The sequence below is a fragment of the Odontesthes bonariensis genome, chromosome 22 (genome assembly GCF_027942865.1).
Source record: "Odontesthes bonariensis isolate fOdoBon6 chromosome 22, fOdoBon6.hap1, whole genome shotgun sequence".
Classification (NCBI taxonomy): Eukaryota; Metazoa; Chordata; class Actinopteri; order Atheriniformes; family Atherinopsidae; genus Odontesthes; species Odontesthes bonariensis.
Window position 1 is genome coordinate 7,060,822 of NC_134527.1, and position 20,006 is coordinate 7,080,827.

Consider the following 20,006-nt stretch of genomic DNA (forward strand, 5'->3'; position numbering starts at 1 on the left):
TTCTGGATAATTTTAATAATCTCGTTGCTTGTGCATCTTCACTTTGCTGATGTGCACTGTACATCCTGCTGTGGGTATCGTTTTGCATTTACTCAGATGCTGATGAGAATGATCATGTAGGGGGGAACTTTGCACTTTGGTACCCAGAGGATAGAGATCAGAACCAGCATCATTTAGAGCCCCAACACCAAGGTTGACCCAGCTTTGTCCCGGTTTTAAGTTGATAATCACAAGTTGGCCTTCTTCTTTTTAATCAGACCAACCTTGATGTTGCTTTGGCAGGATTGTGCACCTGAAATTCAGGCAACTAAAACCAAAATCAGAGAGAGCGATCCTCCTCTTCATCTTCCTTGTGAGAAGGCACAGCATAGTCTAACATGTCTATTCTCACATACCAACCTTAAAGTCGAAGACCAGATGAAAGATCCGTCTCATCTCTTATCTCTGCTGAAGGACTGCACTGATGTCAGCAAAGCCCAGGTCTCCAGCCCGGTCTGTTAGAGTGCCTGCCAAATCTTAATGACCGGCTGGTAGTTCTGTCAGCGAGCACATGGTTCATTTACACTCCAGAGCACAACAACTATCTGGCAGAGCTCGCCGTTCCGTCTGCAGCAACTAATACCATAAATGCTTCTCTCATCACTCAATACCATCGTTGACACTGCAGTGGAACCAAACTTTTTGTTCCGATTGAATTATGAAAGCTACATGTCTTTTTCTTTATCTATACCTTACAAATGAACGAAGACAGCAGGAACATTTTATCAGTAATAACTGATGAGCAGCTTATTCACGATAAACCCGCAAAGGATAGTTTGACGATTAGAGATCAATTTTCTAAATGTCTACAAGAATTAATGTGCTGAACCGCTGGTCACAGCATTATGATGACTGCTTATGAAATTGGCATACATTCAAATGCAATATTATTATATAATCTAAAATGTATCCAGAAATAGGCATCCAATTAATTTGAACACAATAAGAATGATTTACGATCTGAGTGGGCTCGCATTTCAGCTTCAGATGCGAGTAATCCCTGTGCAGAAGAAAAAAAAGAAGATAGACTTTTTTTTCTTTTTTCATGCCAATGATTCCTTGGAGAATGTACCTGTCCATCATCGCTGCGCCTGTGGGGCCTCAGGGGGAGGGGAAATAATGAGAACTCACACCGTTTGAGGAGAACTCACAGACTCTTGCTCTGCAGGGGCTCTTCCCATTTATCCTCCGACTTCAGTCGTGATGCGCTGCAAATGTGCAACCGTGACGACAGTGCCACACCCTCCAATGGCCGATGTATCACACTCCAACAGCAACAGAGGCTTGTGATCGCACCTCAGCAGCCTTTTGGGGGCTCGGCACTGCACAACAGTGAGCCGAGACACTTCAAAGAGCCAAGCTGAGCACAGAGCTCAGGCCAAATCGCATTGTCTCGGTCTGTCAGTTCCTCTCGCAGCACATTGTAACATTCGCTGCCACCCAAAACAAAAGAAGGCCAATTATCTCCATAATAAGTTCCAGGCTGAATCAGGCTTCAGAAGTTCAATAAACGACCTTTATATATCTCATCGTCCCCACTGGTGGATTGAATTGAAAATGACGCTAAGTGTCGTCAGAGGGATAATGGCAGCATCAGAAAATTCCCTAAAATATTGTTTCCCTAAAGAAAAATACAACATTTGATCAAGAAATCTGACACGTTTGACGTTATCTTGACCTCAGCCTCTGTCTCAGCAGCCAGGCAAACCAAACCACACTGTGGACCGCATCACATCACCCATGTTAGCTCACTCCTCACTTCGGGCCTTCTGGTCCCTGAACTCTATCCCAGGAAACAAACCGCTGCCCAGCAACCACCTGTTTCCGCGGGGATCGCGGTAAGGAGCTGCTGGAATAACGAGGCTGCGGTGTAGTGGAGTGTGGAAGGGAGAGACGGCAGGGGTCCAAACACAGGGAGGGGGAGGAAGTTCCCATTTATAATTCATGTCAGGAGAAATATCATCAGCACTGTGGCGTTTTGGAATGAATTATTGATCGTGTCTTGGAAGCTTTATGTAAAAACTTGCAGTCGGGGGGGTGGGGGGGTCCTGATGGACAGTTAAGTAAAGCAGGAAGGCACAGGGATGCCATGAAACTGTTTGCAAAGGCAGGAGAGTGTGTCCTCAGAGGAGGCGATAAATCCTCTCTTAGGGGAAAAGGGAGCTGTCGGAGGGTGAGCTATATTGGAGAAGAATTGTGGATGCTTCATAAAAGTATGAAGAGCCATCCAAAAATACAAGGATAACATATCATAACAAACATTCCCCATTACATTACTAATGAATGTTGGCAGAGATACGGTGCAGTAAAAGGGCCAAAAATGAAGACGATTGAGCACTTGGCAGAGGCCATTTACTTGTAGCAGGAAAATGTATCCCTGCCAAAGTCAGCTACTGATCCGCCCAATGATGAGCCGGCACCGGTAACTGGGTAGCCTGCAGTGGCAAAAGAGAAGGCGACCAACTTACAGTAGTTCCAGATAAAGCCACTTAAAATAGCCGGTAGTGGTCTTTTGCCACCACCGGCTGCTCAGTTATGCGTGCCGGGTATCTTGGGTGGGATTAGTAACTGGCTTTGGCAGGGGAACAGCCTCCTGCCAGTAGCATTAAAATCCTAAATTTGGCCCTTTTACTGCACCATAAGCAGATATAAAAGGTAAAGCACCAAGTATCAAAAAGGAATCGTACACAAGGACGAAACAAGTGGAGGAATGTGAAAAATACTTCTCTGTAGTTTTACATGAACACATCGTCAGTATCTGATATGATAGAACAACAAATCCAAAGTAGTTTAAGGCAATCGACACATTTTGCTGTACATCTTATAGCCCTTCACCCTCTACACAGGCAAGTAACGTGATCATAGCTGTAAAAAGCCACTCGGGTCTTCACAGTAAAGAACTGCTGCCGAGGGCATGGTCACTAATGGAAGGTGACCCCAGCTGCTTGACCCTTGAACCTCCCTTTATCACTTACTGCCTCTCTCAAGCCTGAGTCTGTCAGGCACAGATCACCACCTTTCTTCCATTTCAATGTGTGAATCAATATCAACACCATCGCGCCATGAATGTAACCGTCCTCTGCGAGCTAACACCGCAGCTTTACAGTCAAAGATGAACATGATTTAACCGAGAATTGAATCAAATATACTTGCATGCCTGTGGTTGCAGGAAAAAACAAAGAACTTGACTAAATAACAACCACATACAACGCGATCCTGTTGCACTCCACAATCCTGCAAATATATCAAAACTAAAGCAGTAACAATAAGAATGACAATAAGAATGATTAGACAGCAACAAGTTAAAAAAATGTTCAATGTATTTTTCATGTTTGCAGATATTCACACAGCAAAAAAAAACAAATGAGCACGAGGCCGTGAGGAGGGTGTGTAAGTGAGGTCAAAACATAGTTCAGTAAATAGCATTCAGACAGGCCGGCCGACGGTGGCTGCGGCACGTTCCGCATGTGTGTAGCACTGGGCGTGGATGCTAAGCAACTAGCTATTTTCAGCCACAGAGCGCAGAAAGGAAATGAAAAGAGCAGAGTTCAGTGTGCACGGATTTCAGGGCGGCAGGGGAGGGTAATCAAACACCGCCGTCCAATGGCAATCGCGCCGTCTCGACAACAATAGTGGCTCGGTCTTATCACAACACACTCAGAGTGAGAGTGGTGGGAGATGAATGAGTGGGAAGCAGAGGACAGTGAGGAAGAGGAAGAGATGGATGGGAGAGAAAAGCAGCTGGTACAAAGTGAATCAGGGGACCGGTGTGTGTTTGAGCCGAGCCTCCTTCACATTACTGCTCTCCTTTTGTTTGGGCCTGAGCTTTGCGTATTTGATCACAGACTCACGTAAGACGAGATGAGCGGTGATGCCGGTCACAAATGTAGCATGTGAACGGCCATCGTGTTCTCAGTCCTACGGAGAGATCTCAAGTAGAGAAGCTAAAAAGTAAATGTGTGAACATCAATGTGAGCTTGCTGGAAAACGCGCCCGCCGTCACCTGTATTACCTCTGTGGCAGCTGCATTGATTTACAAGAAGAAGAAAAAACACAGAAGGACCAATTTCCATTCCAATGCAGTGTACGAATAAAAATCAGTTCATCTCGACACAGTACCATCAAGTCAATGAGCATCACTCCGAGGGCTCTGACACTTCACGAGTCAGTCAGGACTGCTGCTCAGATGAGATGGAAACTGACGCCAGCCGCTCAGCCTGAATTTCAACGAAATGATGCGACTCAACCCGTTTAATGAAAATGGCAAATCTGTCAGAGAGCCTCCTTCCTTCGCCGCTCTAAACTCACACACGCAAAATTACCAAACTGTTGATAGATGGTTAACAGGTGCAGGCTAATTATGCTAATCATGGCAACAGCCAAATAAACTGATTGCCATGTTCATTTAAATGACAGCAATGCTCCTTTGGTGGCTAATTAAAATAGGTTGGGAGAAAGGAAACGAGGCGGTTGGGTTCTGACAGAGGGAGGTGTTTAAATAAAAGCCATCTCTGGGGTCTACTGTAATAAGCTGTATTTCATTGGTTTAATGATGTCATAATGAATTTCTAATGATGGGGGATGGGTTTAGGTGCAAAGAGGGAAAAACGTGGCGCTATGTGCATGAAACCATAAGAGTTTAAAGCTGCAAAGGAGAGCTAACAAGGGAGCTGGGGCCAACGCTGTACGTGACATCGTTTGCTCCTGGAAGAAATGAGTTAAATAATGAAAATAAAAATCAGTAGAGGACATCAGGTAGGTTATGTGCTCCATCTGTTTCGGAGCTAGCCCCAATGGGAAAGGTAAGGGGAGGTTTGGAAGGCGCAATTACTTTTTGTCAGCACTGGGCCCTGACGGCCCCGGTCTCCCTTTTGCCTGTGACCTGGGAAAAGGCATCATTAGAGAAACCAGGGGCCACGAGAGTTGAACTCTGGGTCTCCCGGCAACGACTGTGGAGGTACTGAAGGTGAAGAAGGGGTGATTAATGTTTATAGAACCAGCAGGTATGAGAAAAGACCCCCTTCCTTTTCCTTTTGTTCTCCGTTGGAATTCTATTATAATGTCATTATAAAGCTTCACCGGATCAGGCTGCAGCTTTGCAAACATTCTGTTTACTTTTGCAGTCGTGCCACACGGGAAAACACATTACACGTCATTGTTGAAAGAGACAGTACTCCGTGTTCCAAGGTGTTTCAATCACGCGAGTGTCGACTAATACAAAAAAAAAAAAAGGTATTCTAGTCACAACACAAGAAAGAAAAACCTTCAGCTAAAACTGTCAGGATGTGTAGGGATCACACAGATTGGATTTATTGTGACTGTAGTCAATGGCAATGCAATAAGCAGACAATCAATGGTAAAAATGAGAAGTCAGGAAGCTTAATCAAGATCCTTTGACAATATCAATAGGTCATCAAACTAAAACCTAAACAGTTAAATGTAGCAGTGCAACTGGAATGGAAAGTTTGATAACCAGATTATTTTAGAAATGATTCGGCTTAACAAATATCTAGTTATTTTCACATCTAGACGACTAAACTTGGACACCAACTTTGCTTTGTTTCTATTCTTTCCCACAGCACTTGAGAGGATTTCTGGAATTGATATCATTTGAGGTTTTTACCTCGTCCCACTTACACTTACATGACAGTACAGGCTCATTCACTGCATTTTTCCCATTAGAAATCCTCCTGACTGGCGTCAGGCCGGGGTCCTGTACCTGTACGCCCTCCTCCCTCACCTGAGCCTGCTGAAAAGTGCACAGATATACCTAGAAAAGGCAGTCTTGAAGGCAGCATATGTTGCTCTAAAATCTCAACGTTTCTGCATTAAGGCCGCCATCATAGAAGTGATACATTTTCCACATCACCATAAAGTCCGTTTCTTTTGGGACTTGTTACAAATAACATTCCGGATGATCGAACAGCATGTGATCCGGGCCTTGTGTCGTGGTCCTTCCCAAAAGCCTTTGAGCCCAGAAATGTCTAAATTGCCTCAAGACAAGGTCAAAACAAGGCTTTCTTTTTTCTTTTTGTGATTTTTAAACACAGTCCAGTTTAAAGAGGCACTTATGAATTTAACTCCGACCCGTAGTGCTTGACAAAGTCTCCCGTATCATGGGCTCATACTGTCTGCATTAAATTCACCATCGGCAGAGGTTAAGATATCATTTAAACACAAAGTTCTATGTTTTCTTGCTGGACAGCTGATTCTACCTTCATTTGATGTGAAAACAAAAGGACTGATGAGAGAAAAGAAAAGAAATTTAAGACAAACTGCAAGACTACAACGCTCCCATTTGTATTCCGTTTATGAGGCACTCTTACCATTTAAATGTAAGCTACATAAGTAGGATCTACTCATATCAATATATTATAATGTGATGTTTCGCCTTAATGGAAAATCAATAGTGAGACAAGCCCACCACCGCTGAGACCATACAAAAGCAATTTCTAAATTGACATATGGAGGGTCTATGTGATTGATTCTGACTGCTGTTGGATTTTAATACCGTTCACTGCGAGCTCATTGACTCTCAGACGTCGTCTTGTGGTTTATCTACAAACTGCCAAGTGAGTCCTTGTCTCCTTTTTCTTCTGTCTCATGTTTTTTCCCTCCTTCTTCTTTCGGGCATTCATCTCAGTCCATACCAGCGAGAGTGGATGCGTTGGATTCGACCAAATACCATCCTCATTGTAATCGATTTCACAGGACATAATACAGTTTATTCACAGCGCACCTCTACAGACTAATCCCCTCGCTTCAGAACAAATAAAACATGTTTGGCCAGCTGAAAAGCTACAACGTTAACATGCCCATTGGTAGCAGCTGTCATTGCCACTTTAATGACATCATAATATCCTCGCCGCTTGTTTGAGCTGCATTCAAGCTAAGTTTAAAAGGGGCAAACACCCTGCAGCCCACCCCTGTGTGTGAAGCTACACACAATTAGGACAAAGGGGTTAGAACAAGAAGAGACACTTTCCGCCGAGGCCAACAGGATGCGCTGATCCTGGATTACAAGCCAATCCTTCCCCCTTTCTGCTGTTACTCGCTGCTTTTTTCCAAATCCACGGCAAGAAAAGATGCCACATCGCTGCAACCTTTTTTTTCCCCAGTGTTGGACACCACAGCTCAGTTTTTTAGAAACAGCATTTTCATCGCCTGCTTAGCCCATTCAGATCTGATGCGAGATACATATAGCCATGCCAATGTTTAGCTGAATAGGTTAAACTATAAAATAAAGCAGGTACAGTCACCATCCCGGGGTTAAACCCATGACCTATTTCCATCCATCCATCCATCCACTTTCCACTACTTATCCAGATCTGGAACAAACAGACAGCAGGCGGTGAAAAGTGACCAGATGTGCTTCTGCCCAGATAGGCACAGCAGCTGGGGTTATCCTGAAGCACTCCCAGGTTTCTGGAATAGTCCAACTGAAAGAAGATGTGGTCAGACCAACCCAAAAGGAACACCTCCTTAAGGAATCCTGAGAAGATGCTGAACCAAGTGGCTCAATTTCATGGAATTGAATATTTAATGACTAAATCAAATAATCAAACTTGCAGCTGTGCACTTATTCCAGGTGCAGGTTATCCTGCAGAGCTCCAGAAATGGCTCTCACAGACTCAAAGTTCCCCCGATCTCCGATAAATTCAAGACAGACCTCTGGGAGTAGTCATCCCATGATTACCCGTTTATTCAATACAAAAATCCACTCCGCTATCACATAAAAACTCGCCATAAAGTTGAGACGATGTGCCAGTGAGGCAGGTACCTTAAAAGCGGAGCCACACACATTCATACAGTACAGCAGCTGCATTTCATTTCCCTTTTTTTGTCAATGATTAAATCCCTGAAACCCGTCATGGACATGACATATTCAAAGGTATTTCCATACGATTTGAACATGCCTTAAAGCGGCTCACAACTTTGCCTAAAACACAAACAGATCCATGTCTGCCTCTCCGTCGCTCATCGGGGGAACCGTGACTCTGCTAAAAAGCTTCTTCAGCATTAGCAAGACATTATAACAGTCTGCTAATGTTGAAGAAACTGGCTCCTGAAGGTTGTTATTATGCAACAAGTTGACCAAATTAATCTGAAGTTTTTGAGACTCATGGGGACTTCATGGAAGGCACAAATGTTTTCATGGCGCTCGCTGCAAATTTTGCTCATGATGTGCTTTGTAGCATGTAAAAGAAGAGAAAAAAAAAACGCCATATGGGCTTAAAACTGTTAATAACCCGGCTTCCATTGGAAGAGGTGTTTAACTCTTATCATTCAGTGACATGAGAGGAGATTGCTGACCCTGAGGTGTTACACAAATGCTCATCCAAGCTCTCAGCACTAAGCCGACAGTTAATGTTAACCCGTGAACTACCTTTAAACTCCTGTTAAGCACACAGGCATGCTGAGCTTTACGTGCACTCTTCCACACACACACACACACACACACACACACACACACACACACACACACACACACACACACACACACACACACAGATGCTTTTTACACTGTAATGAGGGCAAAATAGGCGAGCGACAAACACTAAGATGAACAGTAATATTCCCTAAATGCAGACCTTCCAAGTATGTGCAGTCTGATAACCATGAATTTCACTGTCAAAATCTGAGTTGTAAAAACAACAAAAAAAGCCAAACTGCTTTACAAAATCTAACCAGAAAAATACCAAAAACACCATCTTTAAGGTCACACAGCTATGAATATAACTGTGCTTGGACTTTTTCATCTGTCTGTGGTGTGCAAAGCGCGCTTGGTGACTAATGGTCAAACATTCATTCCTCATTTGTAGCTTTTAACTCACCTTGCCGAAGTCTCTGACATCAAATAGGTCAAAAGGGTCGAACAGTTCGCTGTTCCGCAGGCCAAACTTGTCGTGACACACCTTGAGAAAGGTCCGGATGTTCTTCAGACACAGGAACTATGAGGAGGAGGAAAGGGAAACAAAACAGCATAAATGTCAGCTCAGAATTCATTGAGGTAACTGTGGCAACACTGAAAGGCTAAAATCCTTATTACCAGTGTTCTAACAGCATGATTAACATGGCAGAATTTTGCCCTCTGACATAAGATCCACCGGTCTGTTTAATATTCCACATCAATGCCACAGCATTCTTGTAAATATTTCATTTCCTGGTTGATGGCGGCAGGGCTTTTTAATTCACCCCCCCCTCCTGGTGAATGAGTGATTATCCGGCACCAGAAGGTGAGCAGGATGATCGCTGCTCCAGCTTGATGGTTTGCCTCTCTGATAAAGATGAGGAGAGCCACAGAGGAAAATGTCTCCTGACACCCTTCAAGCAAACGAGGTGTCCTGAGACAAGCCCGCCGGTAAAAGACCTGCCCCGGGGTCCAGGTGGCTTCACGTCATCCTGAGACACTGACCTCAGACTACAAGATGGCAAATCTGTCAAACAACCAAGGAAATATACTACTTTTATGGAAGTTCCCTGTATTTTAACATCTTCTCAGCATTAGATGGTTTGAAACTGTTCAAATCACAAACAAAAAAAAACAAAAAAAACAAAAAACACACAGTGTTCCTCTTTCTACAGTACATTTGCAAGAAACCAATTTAACACTGTCCTTCTATGAATATTATTGGTCTCAGTCCCTCAGCGACACCATCACACAGATAAACCTCCAGGGCTGAGGTACAAACCTGGTACTGCGCTACTAAAAAATTAATGACAACCATCCCTGACCCCATTTTTTCTGAGTGTGAGGAGCACATTAGTTAGCATGCAAATTCGGACGTTGCTCAGCCCCGTTCTTCTCTCTGTGTGTGTGAGCGATATGAGCTGATGAACGAAAGGAAGCAGGAAGATTTGAGGGGAGTGTCCACATGGAGCAAGAGTGCTTGATTGCCTCGATTCTGCTGAAGGCTTTGACAGCACAGCAATGGCTGTTACGTAAGACTGGTGGACCAGCCAGCAGCCCTCCAAGTCAGATTCCAAGTTAACATTAGAGTTCCGGCAGCAGTATTACACCGGAAAGCATCTCCGTCACGTTTGAACTGCACAGAAGCTCTGCTCTGTGGTATTTCAGGCGGGCCTCTCCGGGCCACACCTGAGAGCGCTGCTGACTCATTCTCATTCATGCTGGCACATCTGCTCGGTCTCCGTGTCGCGGGTGTGAGCCCCCGTAAGAGAGCCGCACCGGCTAGTGAAAAGAAACGCCATTGGTTGGCTAGCCAACGTGACATTTGCAGTTCAGCAGTGGAGGTTATCACGCCTGCAGATCAACTCTGGCTGCAGGGAAGATAGAAAGAAAGAAAAAAAAAAGCTAATTTTCCCCAGCCCAGATATGAAAAGGTAACATTTGCTGGAGTGGTGTGGAGACGAGGGAAAGAGAGAGGAGGGGTGGGGTGGAGGGGGGCTCTGCAGATATGGATCAGGAGGGAGGGGAGATGTGCTGGACATTCTAATGTTCCAATGTCCGTTTGGCAAAACCAGAGCCAGGGAAGTGTGAGGAAAAATTGCTATGATCTCAGTTTAAAAAAGAAAAAGGAACCTATTTCATGCGGAGTAGGGAGTGTGTGCGCATTGGGAATAAACTGAACGTGGTCATCTCCGTCGGCTGAAGCTGCCTTCAACACAATCAATCTTGGGTAGCCTCGTGCAGCCAAAGCTAGGGGTGGAATTTCTTCCCTTTTTTCCTGTGCATCTTCCACAAGCAGTAATAACTGAAAAAAAGCACATCCACTCTGCTGTAACAGGCTATAAACCCTAGTTCATATACAACCCAAAAGGATTTAAAAAAGTGTTTGTTTTCCGTCATTTCATGCCTGAAAACATCAAATCCTTTCCTGTTTATATTGTGTCGTCGCTTCGGAGAGAGCCAAGGCACGCTTTCAGATATTAGTCTATCTGTGGGCAAGACTTTTACATGGAGTTTGGACACAAACTGAACCCTTTAAATACTAAAGCAGATCTTAATCGTGTTGGTTAGGATTGATAAAAGCAATCAAGCAACAGTCATCATATGGTTGAAATTATGATAAGCGTCTGTCTGTCTTACATTGAGTGAAAAACTAATAAAAGAAACCCCCCTGTTAACTTCTTTGGAAAATAATTGCTGGCTGCATGCCCTATTGTGAAACATTTTCATACCGATTCATCAGGAAAAAAAAAAATCTAATGTGAAGCAGGTTTTATCAGCGAGTGCAACAAATACAAGCTTTCCTCTTTCAGCTCTGCAGATGGGATCATTACCACACTGTTATATTAGTGCAGGACCTTGTGGTTGTCATTTAATGAGACAAAAAGACACTCACTCCCACATGTGGTTTTATGACTAAAACATAGCATTAAAAGTCAAGTGGAAAGGAAACTAAATAAGATAAGTGTGCAAAAAATACACATTCAGGCCTCACAATCTTTAGAAGAACTACTCAAGTTTTTTTTTATATATTTTTTTTTAAGATGAAAGAAGTAAAGCTCTGGAAGAAAGAATGAATTTATAAAATGAACAACAAAAAAACAAAGAGAGATGTGAACTCAGCTGTACAATGACAGCAGGCTTTTTTACAAGGGGGGAGCATGGGGAGCCACGTTTTGACTTCTCACTCTTGTTGTCAGGAGGGGGCGAGCGCTCGGGCAGACAGGGAAGCGGGAGAAAGGAAAAGAAGAACAGTCAGGTAACAAAGACCCGTCACACCCCTGACAAGCTCCTCTACCATATCACCCCACAACATCACACACAGAATAATGCATTATTCTTCAAACAGGGGGGGTCCTTATCTGCACACAATCCAACATGCTCATATCTGAGGAGGTACAAATTAGGGCTTCCTCCTGAAACTTGAACCACAGCAAATCAAGGAGGTGGGATGCAGGAAAAGTGCCGGGATGATGATAAGGGCGGGGGTTAAAGAAGGAATGTGACTTGTTTTGCGAAAACAGTGGGTCTTTGGTGTTTGGAGGGGGAGAGATGCCAAAAAAGAACTCAGTGCACAAAGAGCAAAAGAGAAGGAGGCTTGCATGTAAGGCTGAGAATTTAGAGGAAATGCTTCCATACTTAATCTGATCGGAACTTAAAACCAGGTCCAGGATCAGTGGATGTGGGAGGAAACGCAGAAACGAGTCAGTCGAAACAAAGCAATTCTGCAAATCAGCACAGCATCGCAAGTAGAAAGGTGTGACTCGGGCATAACGCTGCAAATCCAGAGTCCCGCTTTTGGCTCAGGCTCGCCTTATTTCCCACAGCAGTGATAATACTTTCATTGTCTTGGGAAATAAGCAGTTAATGTTAATCTAATACCATTCATTATATCATTGCAACACAAAAAAGAAAAAAGAAAAGAACACTGTTGTCCATTTCAGAGACACTCACCCCCGGAGAAACATAACGTCACCCTGCAGGTGCTTTTCACGGAGAAATAATTAGCAAGGAGAGAAGAAGAGGAGGAAGAGGAGGAGAGGATGGGTGAGTCAGAGAGACGATCACATACTCAGACGGCCAGTCAGTCAATGAAAGAGACTGATGTTTGTCTGGGAACTGTGAGGAAGACAAATATCCTTTCACACACACGCAAATTGTGTCTATGGGCAGTGAGTCGTTGTGTTCCCTCAGAACATCAGGAGGAGATCTGTCCGCGGCTGACTGAGCACCAAAGAAAGGAGCTCTGATGACCACACCAAGAGACTGGCAGAGCTAAATGTGGCACGCACACATCTACAAAGCAGCGCTAACACGCATCCAAGCACAACTGCTGATAATGGATCTTAAACTCGAGCCGCTTTTATACAAAACAAAGAACAAGTGGGAAAAAAAACAAAAAATGTTTCAGTTCAACAAACTGAAACGGTATTCAAATGTTCAAACAAAAGTTTATCCTCTGATCAGCAGTGATGCAAACATCACATCCAGGTGGACATGCTCATTTCCAACATATGAAAAAAATATCAACCACGGAGGCAAAGAGAGCTTCTCTCTTTTCTTTCTATTGTCGAGCAACTCCAACGTCCTGCGCATTTGTGACGTCAGACATAAATAATCATACTAGAATAGTTTTAAGTTGTTTTTTTTAAAGTTATTTTTAGGAGGTGAAACGGGAATTGGTAATAATGCCAGAGCTGGAAGTTTGATTACTTTCTGGTAAGAAGGGATTTATTTTTGTCAGATATCAGCACTCGCCCTTTTCGAATCAAAGTCAAATAAATCCTCGAGTCTCCACAGCTTTCAGTGGCGTTCTGATCGTCTTTCAGCTTTTGTTGATTATTTAACAAAGATAGCAAATCTACTTGGGCTCCTTTTAAACATCTGCGTTATTAGTTATCCTATTAGTTACTGAACGTTGATAATCAGTGGGTCTACATGATAAGATCAATTTCGATTATAGCTATAGTTGGACAATAAGGGCAATTATCCAAGTATGGCGGTGAATGAAAGGAATCAGAGGCACAAAGTATGTCATACCGCGGTACGATAGGTGGCGCTGTACCCATTTCAACTATTGCTAATAGAGCCACTTCCGGTTGACCTCTTCACCAACAACAACAAACTCAGACATTCGAGAAAGATGGCGAACGAAGAGCAAGATGAAGCTACGTCCCTCTACATGTCGTTTGTGATGAGCTGCTTGTTGCACAAACGCGATGCACAACGGCGCATTCTGCATCGCGTTGCTCGTTTCTTTCTGACGGCGACGACAACAACAGTGGTATCGTCTCATTTGACTTACGGGTCACGACCCCGGGAAAAAAAAATCTCGAGCAAGCACAGAACACAAAGTCTAATTCATCAAGTGCTTCACCGTCTACAAGCACAGAGTTATCTCAGGGTCTTAATCCGACTGCGAGTAAACCGATCCGATCAAGTTTTTAGTCAAACTAAGGTGTACACATGAACTTAATAAATCAGTCTTATAGTAATTTAGCCATTAATCCGATTCTTTACAGTGCCATGTAGCCCCACTGAGTGTGTGTGACTGAAGCGGTGCTGATCCACAATCTGTCTGCCACAAACATCCCCCCCATCTAGATTAAGCAATAACAAAGCCAATGGATTAAGCACTCCTTCCTATCAGTCTGCTGTGTGTTTACTAATCTCTAAAATAAATCAATCTGGAGAGTCTTCATAAGTGCACGCTTCCTTGTCTGTGATCTTTGAATTCCTTTATTTGGAATCGATATCTGCTTTGAGGATTTCAAAGCAGCAAGAGCGTCGCCAGCACTGAAGCACGTGAGGGTTGGAGGAGAAAAGTGAGGAGTGCAGATTCTGTGGACTGATTTCTGTGTAAAGAATTCAGTGTTCATTCTCCAGGAAAATCAGAAAAATGTGACGAGTGCCAACAGTGTGCGATGCTAAAGCGCTGAGGAGGCAAGAGTGACCGGTTTGAACCCAAAAGGGAAAAAAAAGAAAATTGTTTGGTATTTGGAGATCCAACTAGAACATCAAGCCAGTCTCAAACATAGTTTAAGATCTAACAACAGTAGCAAAATAAATGTCGTAACTTTATCAGTTAGCAGTCATTTTTTCCACTTTCTTTTTCATAAATCTTTTATTCCACTTCAGTTCTGATCATAAATACCAAGTTTTCAATTATTTAAAAAAAATGTAACCCTTTAAATACTGGTTTATATGATGTAAACGCCAATTTCTGTAAAAAGAAAAAAGAAAAAAAAACACAAAAACTGCTATATTTTCAATATATAGAATGCAAAGTGGAATTGTTGAGCGGGGATAATTATGGTCTTGCATAATGGATGTCTATGGGAGCCGTTTCTGTATTCTGCCATTGCATAAAAACTAAAAAGCTATAAAAACTGATGTTGTAGCTCATCAATGACATATCCCAGACCTAATAATCCCCCATAGAATATTTCACTTTGCATTGCATACATTGAAAATACAGCAGTTTTTTGTATGTGTGTTTTAACAGAAATTGGTGTTTACCTCATATACACTGGTATTTAAAGGGTTAATTTTTTTTTAAATAATTGAAAACTTGGTAGTTATGATCAGAACTGAAGTGGAAGAAAAGATTTATGGAAAAAAAGCAGAAAAAAATATTCACATATGGTATTTTGGGGATCATTTTAGAAGGGGACAAAAATGTCCCCTTTCAGAAATTAAGGAGGTTTTTTTTCTACACAATGAAAAATTGCATTGTACATGATGTGTGTTTTAAATTCGAAAAAATAGTCAAAAATGCACATCTGAACCAAATATGATGAGTATCACTATTTCCAGTGTGAAATTAGAGGAGAAAGTACACCCCAAGTGGACAAAAATATCCCCTATCAGGGATTAGGGTCAAGATAGAAAGTTTCTTTATGCTGAAACTAAAACACTGCAATTTTGGAGGTGTAGGCAGCTGAGTGCATGTTTATAGGACATGTGCCATGTGACACCCAGCCAGCTGATAAGCAAAAGGTTTCCTCTGTCCCACTTCCAGGTCACACAGATGTTTAAAACAGCGAGCTAGCTCCTTTCAAATTAGCGGCTACTGCATGAATAATACATTGCAATAGTATGCAAATGTGTTAATCTTATCCTATTACCCCTGAAAGCCTGTTAGCAGGGAGGGATTGACCACACTTTTAAATCGAGAACAAACCTTCACGACTGAGGCCCCCGTGGCTCGTGTTAAAATATGGAAGTTAAATTGGCGAAGTACGGTTTTTAGTGAGGTTAATCTTCATTAGAAGAGAAGATAATTCAGCTTGGAGCAGAGACTCTGGTGGGAGAAAGCCACCGTGACTGTAGAGAACGGCTCCGTCATTAAATCAAGACCACCTTCACCTTTACACTGGCTACTGGTGAAAAAGAAAGCAAAAACTGATGTAGGACAAGCCTGAGATCAGACAGACGCAAGGACCAGGGAGAATGCATTAATGGAACAAGCATAACATGCTCGCTACATGGACACATAGGTCATCTGTGAGATTAGAGAAGCAGCGAACCTGAAGTAAGCTACAGAGGAGAGTCCTTCTGGGCGGGTGAAAAAAAAAAAAAGAGAGTCTGTGTGAAGAGAGTGAAAAAAAAAAGAGAAGTTGTATGTCTTCAAGGAACAACACTGTCCTATCTCTACTGAGGTGGAAATAATCACAGCGAGGAGCAAAGGATCTGCTCTCATGGATTATGCTGAGAACCAGGAGATGGGGCTAGGTTTATTAGCTAACCAGTACTGCCAGGAAGAAAAATCACAATTTTGCTACATTTTATGATTGAAATTATGCAACTGGAACAGTTAAAAAACTCACAGTTTATAGAGAGAATTTTAGCAGTAGTGAAGGCACTTTTACCTTAAGTCAGGAAGAAGAGCGGCAACTTGATAAAAACTTACATTTAGGCAGAGGAGAAACTAAATGCCCAGAGTGTGCAATACAGTGACATCTAGTGGCATAAGTGGTAAATTGCAGCCAAAATGTGTGAGAAAAAGTATGGTGGCAGCAAAAAATGTGACAAACGCAATAAATGCAAGATCCACTCTATGCACGGTGTTTGATTTGTCCCTTCTGGACTACTGTAGGTGGATGGAGAAACAGCGAAGACGATGGCTGGAGCATCTTTGGATAGAAATTGCTCATTCTGAGGTAATGGAAACACACCGGCCGAAAGTACCAAGCTGAAGTAAAGTCTCGGTACAATGTTGGTCCCCCATGTCACTTAAGCAACGCGATTCTCTAATCTTGTGGATGGGCTCGGAATCATTGTGGAAGATATCCCTCCCAATCAACAGGGTCACTCAGAACAACTTTACATTGATTTGAAGTGCTCTGCCGCTCTTATGGGACGAATGGATCAGAGAATAACCTCCAGATCATTTCCCTTTTTACGTCAAGGGCTGCGGCGTTCCCTTTACTCTGTCACTCGTCTGTGTGTAGAAGACACAGAAAGTTTGTAAAAACACAAATTTTTGTGGGTCTTTCTTCACGTATCATAAATCACTGCAGTTGAAGCTCAGCAGATTTGCACAGTTGTTCTGCAGATTATCCCGACAGTATGAATCACAACAAATGTCTTTTGCAGCGGTTTTGTCTGACGTTTATCCAGAAATGTTTCGTTACGCAACTTTCATCCAGAACATTTTATGAGGATATTTTGAATACCTGAGCGGATAACTGGTTAACCAATCAGCTACAGACCAAAGAGACAAAAGTCAAATATGGTCTTCATGAAGGAGCTTTATTCATTCATGAATTTTCCACTTGCAAACAGGACGATACATCCACGAGGCCACTTATGGGGCTGAAACAGCTTTGGTCTTTATAAGAGATGCATTGATTGATGGGCCGACTTTTCAACATGACCAGCTTCGTTCGGTTAACACTTTTTTAACCTATTCATTTATTTAGTCATTGATACGCGAGTGACTCCATCATCCGCGCGGCCAACACAGCCACTTAGCCGAAAGCCGCGTTTTGACCATTTTTTTATTCTAAAAAGATAAATTAAGTTTAAAGTTACGTCCTTAAACAAGCTGACAAAGCACCATTACCAGCTCCATCCCCGTGTGCAGTTTTCATGCAATACTGCTCTAAATGTTTAGACAGGGAGGGAAGGCGCAAGCGAAAATGTGAAACATTTATTGAAATGAAGGACAGACCGATATATACCTGACACAAGTTTTCAATTTCAGCTGTCCCGCTAATATTTTCTCAGTCCTTGCTGCCTCAATGGAGCAGTAATAATTCATGAATCTTCTATTTTGTTTCCAGAAGTGGTAAAAACTACATGCAAGATGCAAACTTTTCATTCGGTGCATGAAAGGAGTCACCTTTGCACGACCAGCCCCATCTTCACATGCCGCTTCAAACAGAATAAGCTGAAGTTTTTTTTCTTTTTAATGCTTTCTATCAAATATTGTCATCGCTGTCTGCGGCTGGAATCAGAGAATGCTGTGGTTGTACCCCCCCCCCCCCCCCCCCCCTGCCCAGCAGCGGCTTAAAACAAAATCAAAAAAAAAAAAAAAAGAGAAATCGAGCACAGACTCGGTGCATAATGCAGACCTCCAGGTTCTATCCACTCCTCATATAAATACTACTGTATCCAAGCAACAGACCATGCTGCTGAGACTCAGGAGAGGAGGATGTGTTTGAGACTTTCTCGCTCGGGCTTAGCGGCAGACGCAAGGCGTGATGAATGTGAGAAGGAGGTCCGCCGAGAATCCCAGACACCCATGGATCAATGGCCGTGTAATTTATGACGCGGGACCAGGGACAGGAAGACTGCATCTATCTTTTTCCCTGCTGAGTTTCACTCACAACTAAAGACCCATTGTGGTGATTTAGACCCCCCACAAGATACATTACCTGTTACTTCTTACCTCCCTAAAGAAATGCTCACGTCGTACAAACAAAAGTTAAATATCATTTAGATAAAGAGATCTCTAACTCATAGCTCATTAAGTCTTGCAGGAGTAAATAATATTTCGCCGAGCTATGTTCCCATGAGGCTGGTACACGCAAGGCAGGAAATGAATGAATGATTAACTAGTTTCTGTATTGATTTATGTGTTTTGACACAGCTGGAGCACAGCAAGTTTAGAGCCCACTTAACGAATCAAATTCTATTTTTGCTTGGCGGAATTTAAAAAGATTCTTCGGTGGCTCAAAATCAAATCACAAATTCACTGAAAGGCAAACCCAGACGCATAGAGTTTTTACTGCAAGATGTCTGCCAAGTGTTCATTGAATTCTACTAAACTAAATGCACTCATACTGACAACATTGTGTATTTGGTGCAGTTTGGAAATAACAGAGCGATTCTTCAGCCGAACGTGAAGTAAATTCTTTGCTGTTTTTATTAGTCTTCGAATAAAGTTAAATTAGTTTGTCTTTGATTTCAGAATCTTCTTGGAATAAATGGCGTGGGCCCGTTTCATGGTACACCGGAGTTCTAAAATGTCACAGTTTCAAAACTACTAAAGATTTTTAAAAGATATATCCCAGGTTGTGTGCTGTCCAGAGTAACACTCCCCTTCTGGTTAGTCCGAGCTCTCAGTCAGCTGAGTATGACAGCTGCATTTGTCCAATACAGGGTCTTTAAGTGACTGTTTGCAATCACCTACGAGAGCTAACGTTCTTAAGACAGGTGCATCATCCTTTACGTCACCCTTTTCGGTAAAAGTGTGGGATTAAATCATTCATTTGCAGCTATAGCTGCTACCAGAAGGAATGGATTAGACCAGAAGCTAAAAGCACTGTTAGAGCAGGATGTTTTTCACCCCTTTGTTTGAGGAGGCTATCAGGTACACAGAGGGATGCAGCTCTGTGCGCTTGATGGCAGTGATTATCTCCAAGGTGACTAATGCTATTAACATGGAGAACAGCCTCTTAATTACCCAACTGACTCTAGGGCTGAGCACGGCCTGCTTTAATCATTATGCAGCTCAGATAAACAAGAGTTCAGTCCTTGCACGGCTTCGGAACAAAACGCAATACAGCAATCAGCCAGTTTACAGATTAAGTGATTGGACGGGTGGATATTGTGAGATACAGATTATACCCACTCAGTGCTGCCCTGGACAGTGGCGAGCTCTCCATTGGTAACTCAACCAGAGGGAATGCAATGCGAGTCTACTGCAGCCGACTTGTAAATGTCGACATAAAAAAGTCAACGACTCATGTTTGGATTCTTTCCATGCTGAGAAAGAAGAAAGAAAAAACAAGGATAATTTCAGGCTGTTCATGTAATCAGCTAGTTATGAACATATTTCCAAAAGTCATCCTATCCTTAGAACAAGGACCCTGCCATGTTAAGCCACTGTGTTAAATTAGGGCTGCAACAGCTAATTGATTCAAATCAATTATCAAAGATTAGCTGGGAGCTGTATGTGATATGCCGCATGTGCAAATAAAGGGCATCTAAGTAATAATTGATTAACCAGATAGACAGTTAATCGATTAGTTGTTAGTTTCAGTCATTAGTTGTATGTTTATTTATTTATTTAGCCCAGCTAACAGGTAAAACAAACCCATTTTTGCCA

At 42.7% G+C, this 20,006-nt stretch overlaps 1 protein-coding gene across 14 annotated transcripts in view; it reads right to left on the reverse strand.

Annotated features, from left to right (window-relative positions):
• vav2 (vav 2 guanine nucleotide exchange factor) overlaps positions 1-20,006 on the reverse strand; it is a 187,182-nt gene that overhangs the window by 118,092 nt on the left and 49,084 nt on the right. For all 14 annotated transcript variants that reach the window (XM_075455542.1, XM_075455553.1, XM_075455548.1 and 11 more), the window contains one exon: positions 8,874-8,990. In XM_075455542.1, the coding sequence (XP_075311657.1) occupies positions 8,874-8,990 (117 nt within the window). The remainder of the gene's footprint in view (positions 1-8,873; positions 8,991-20,006) is intronic.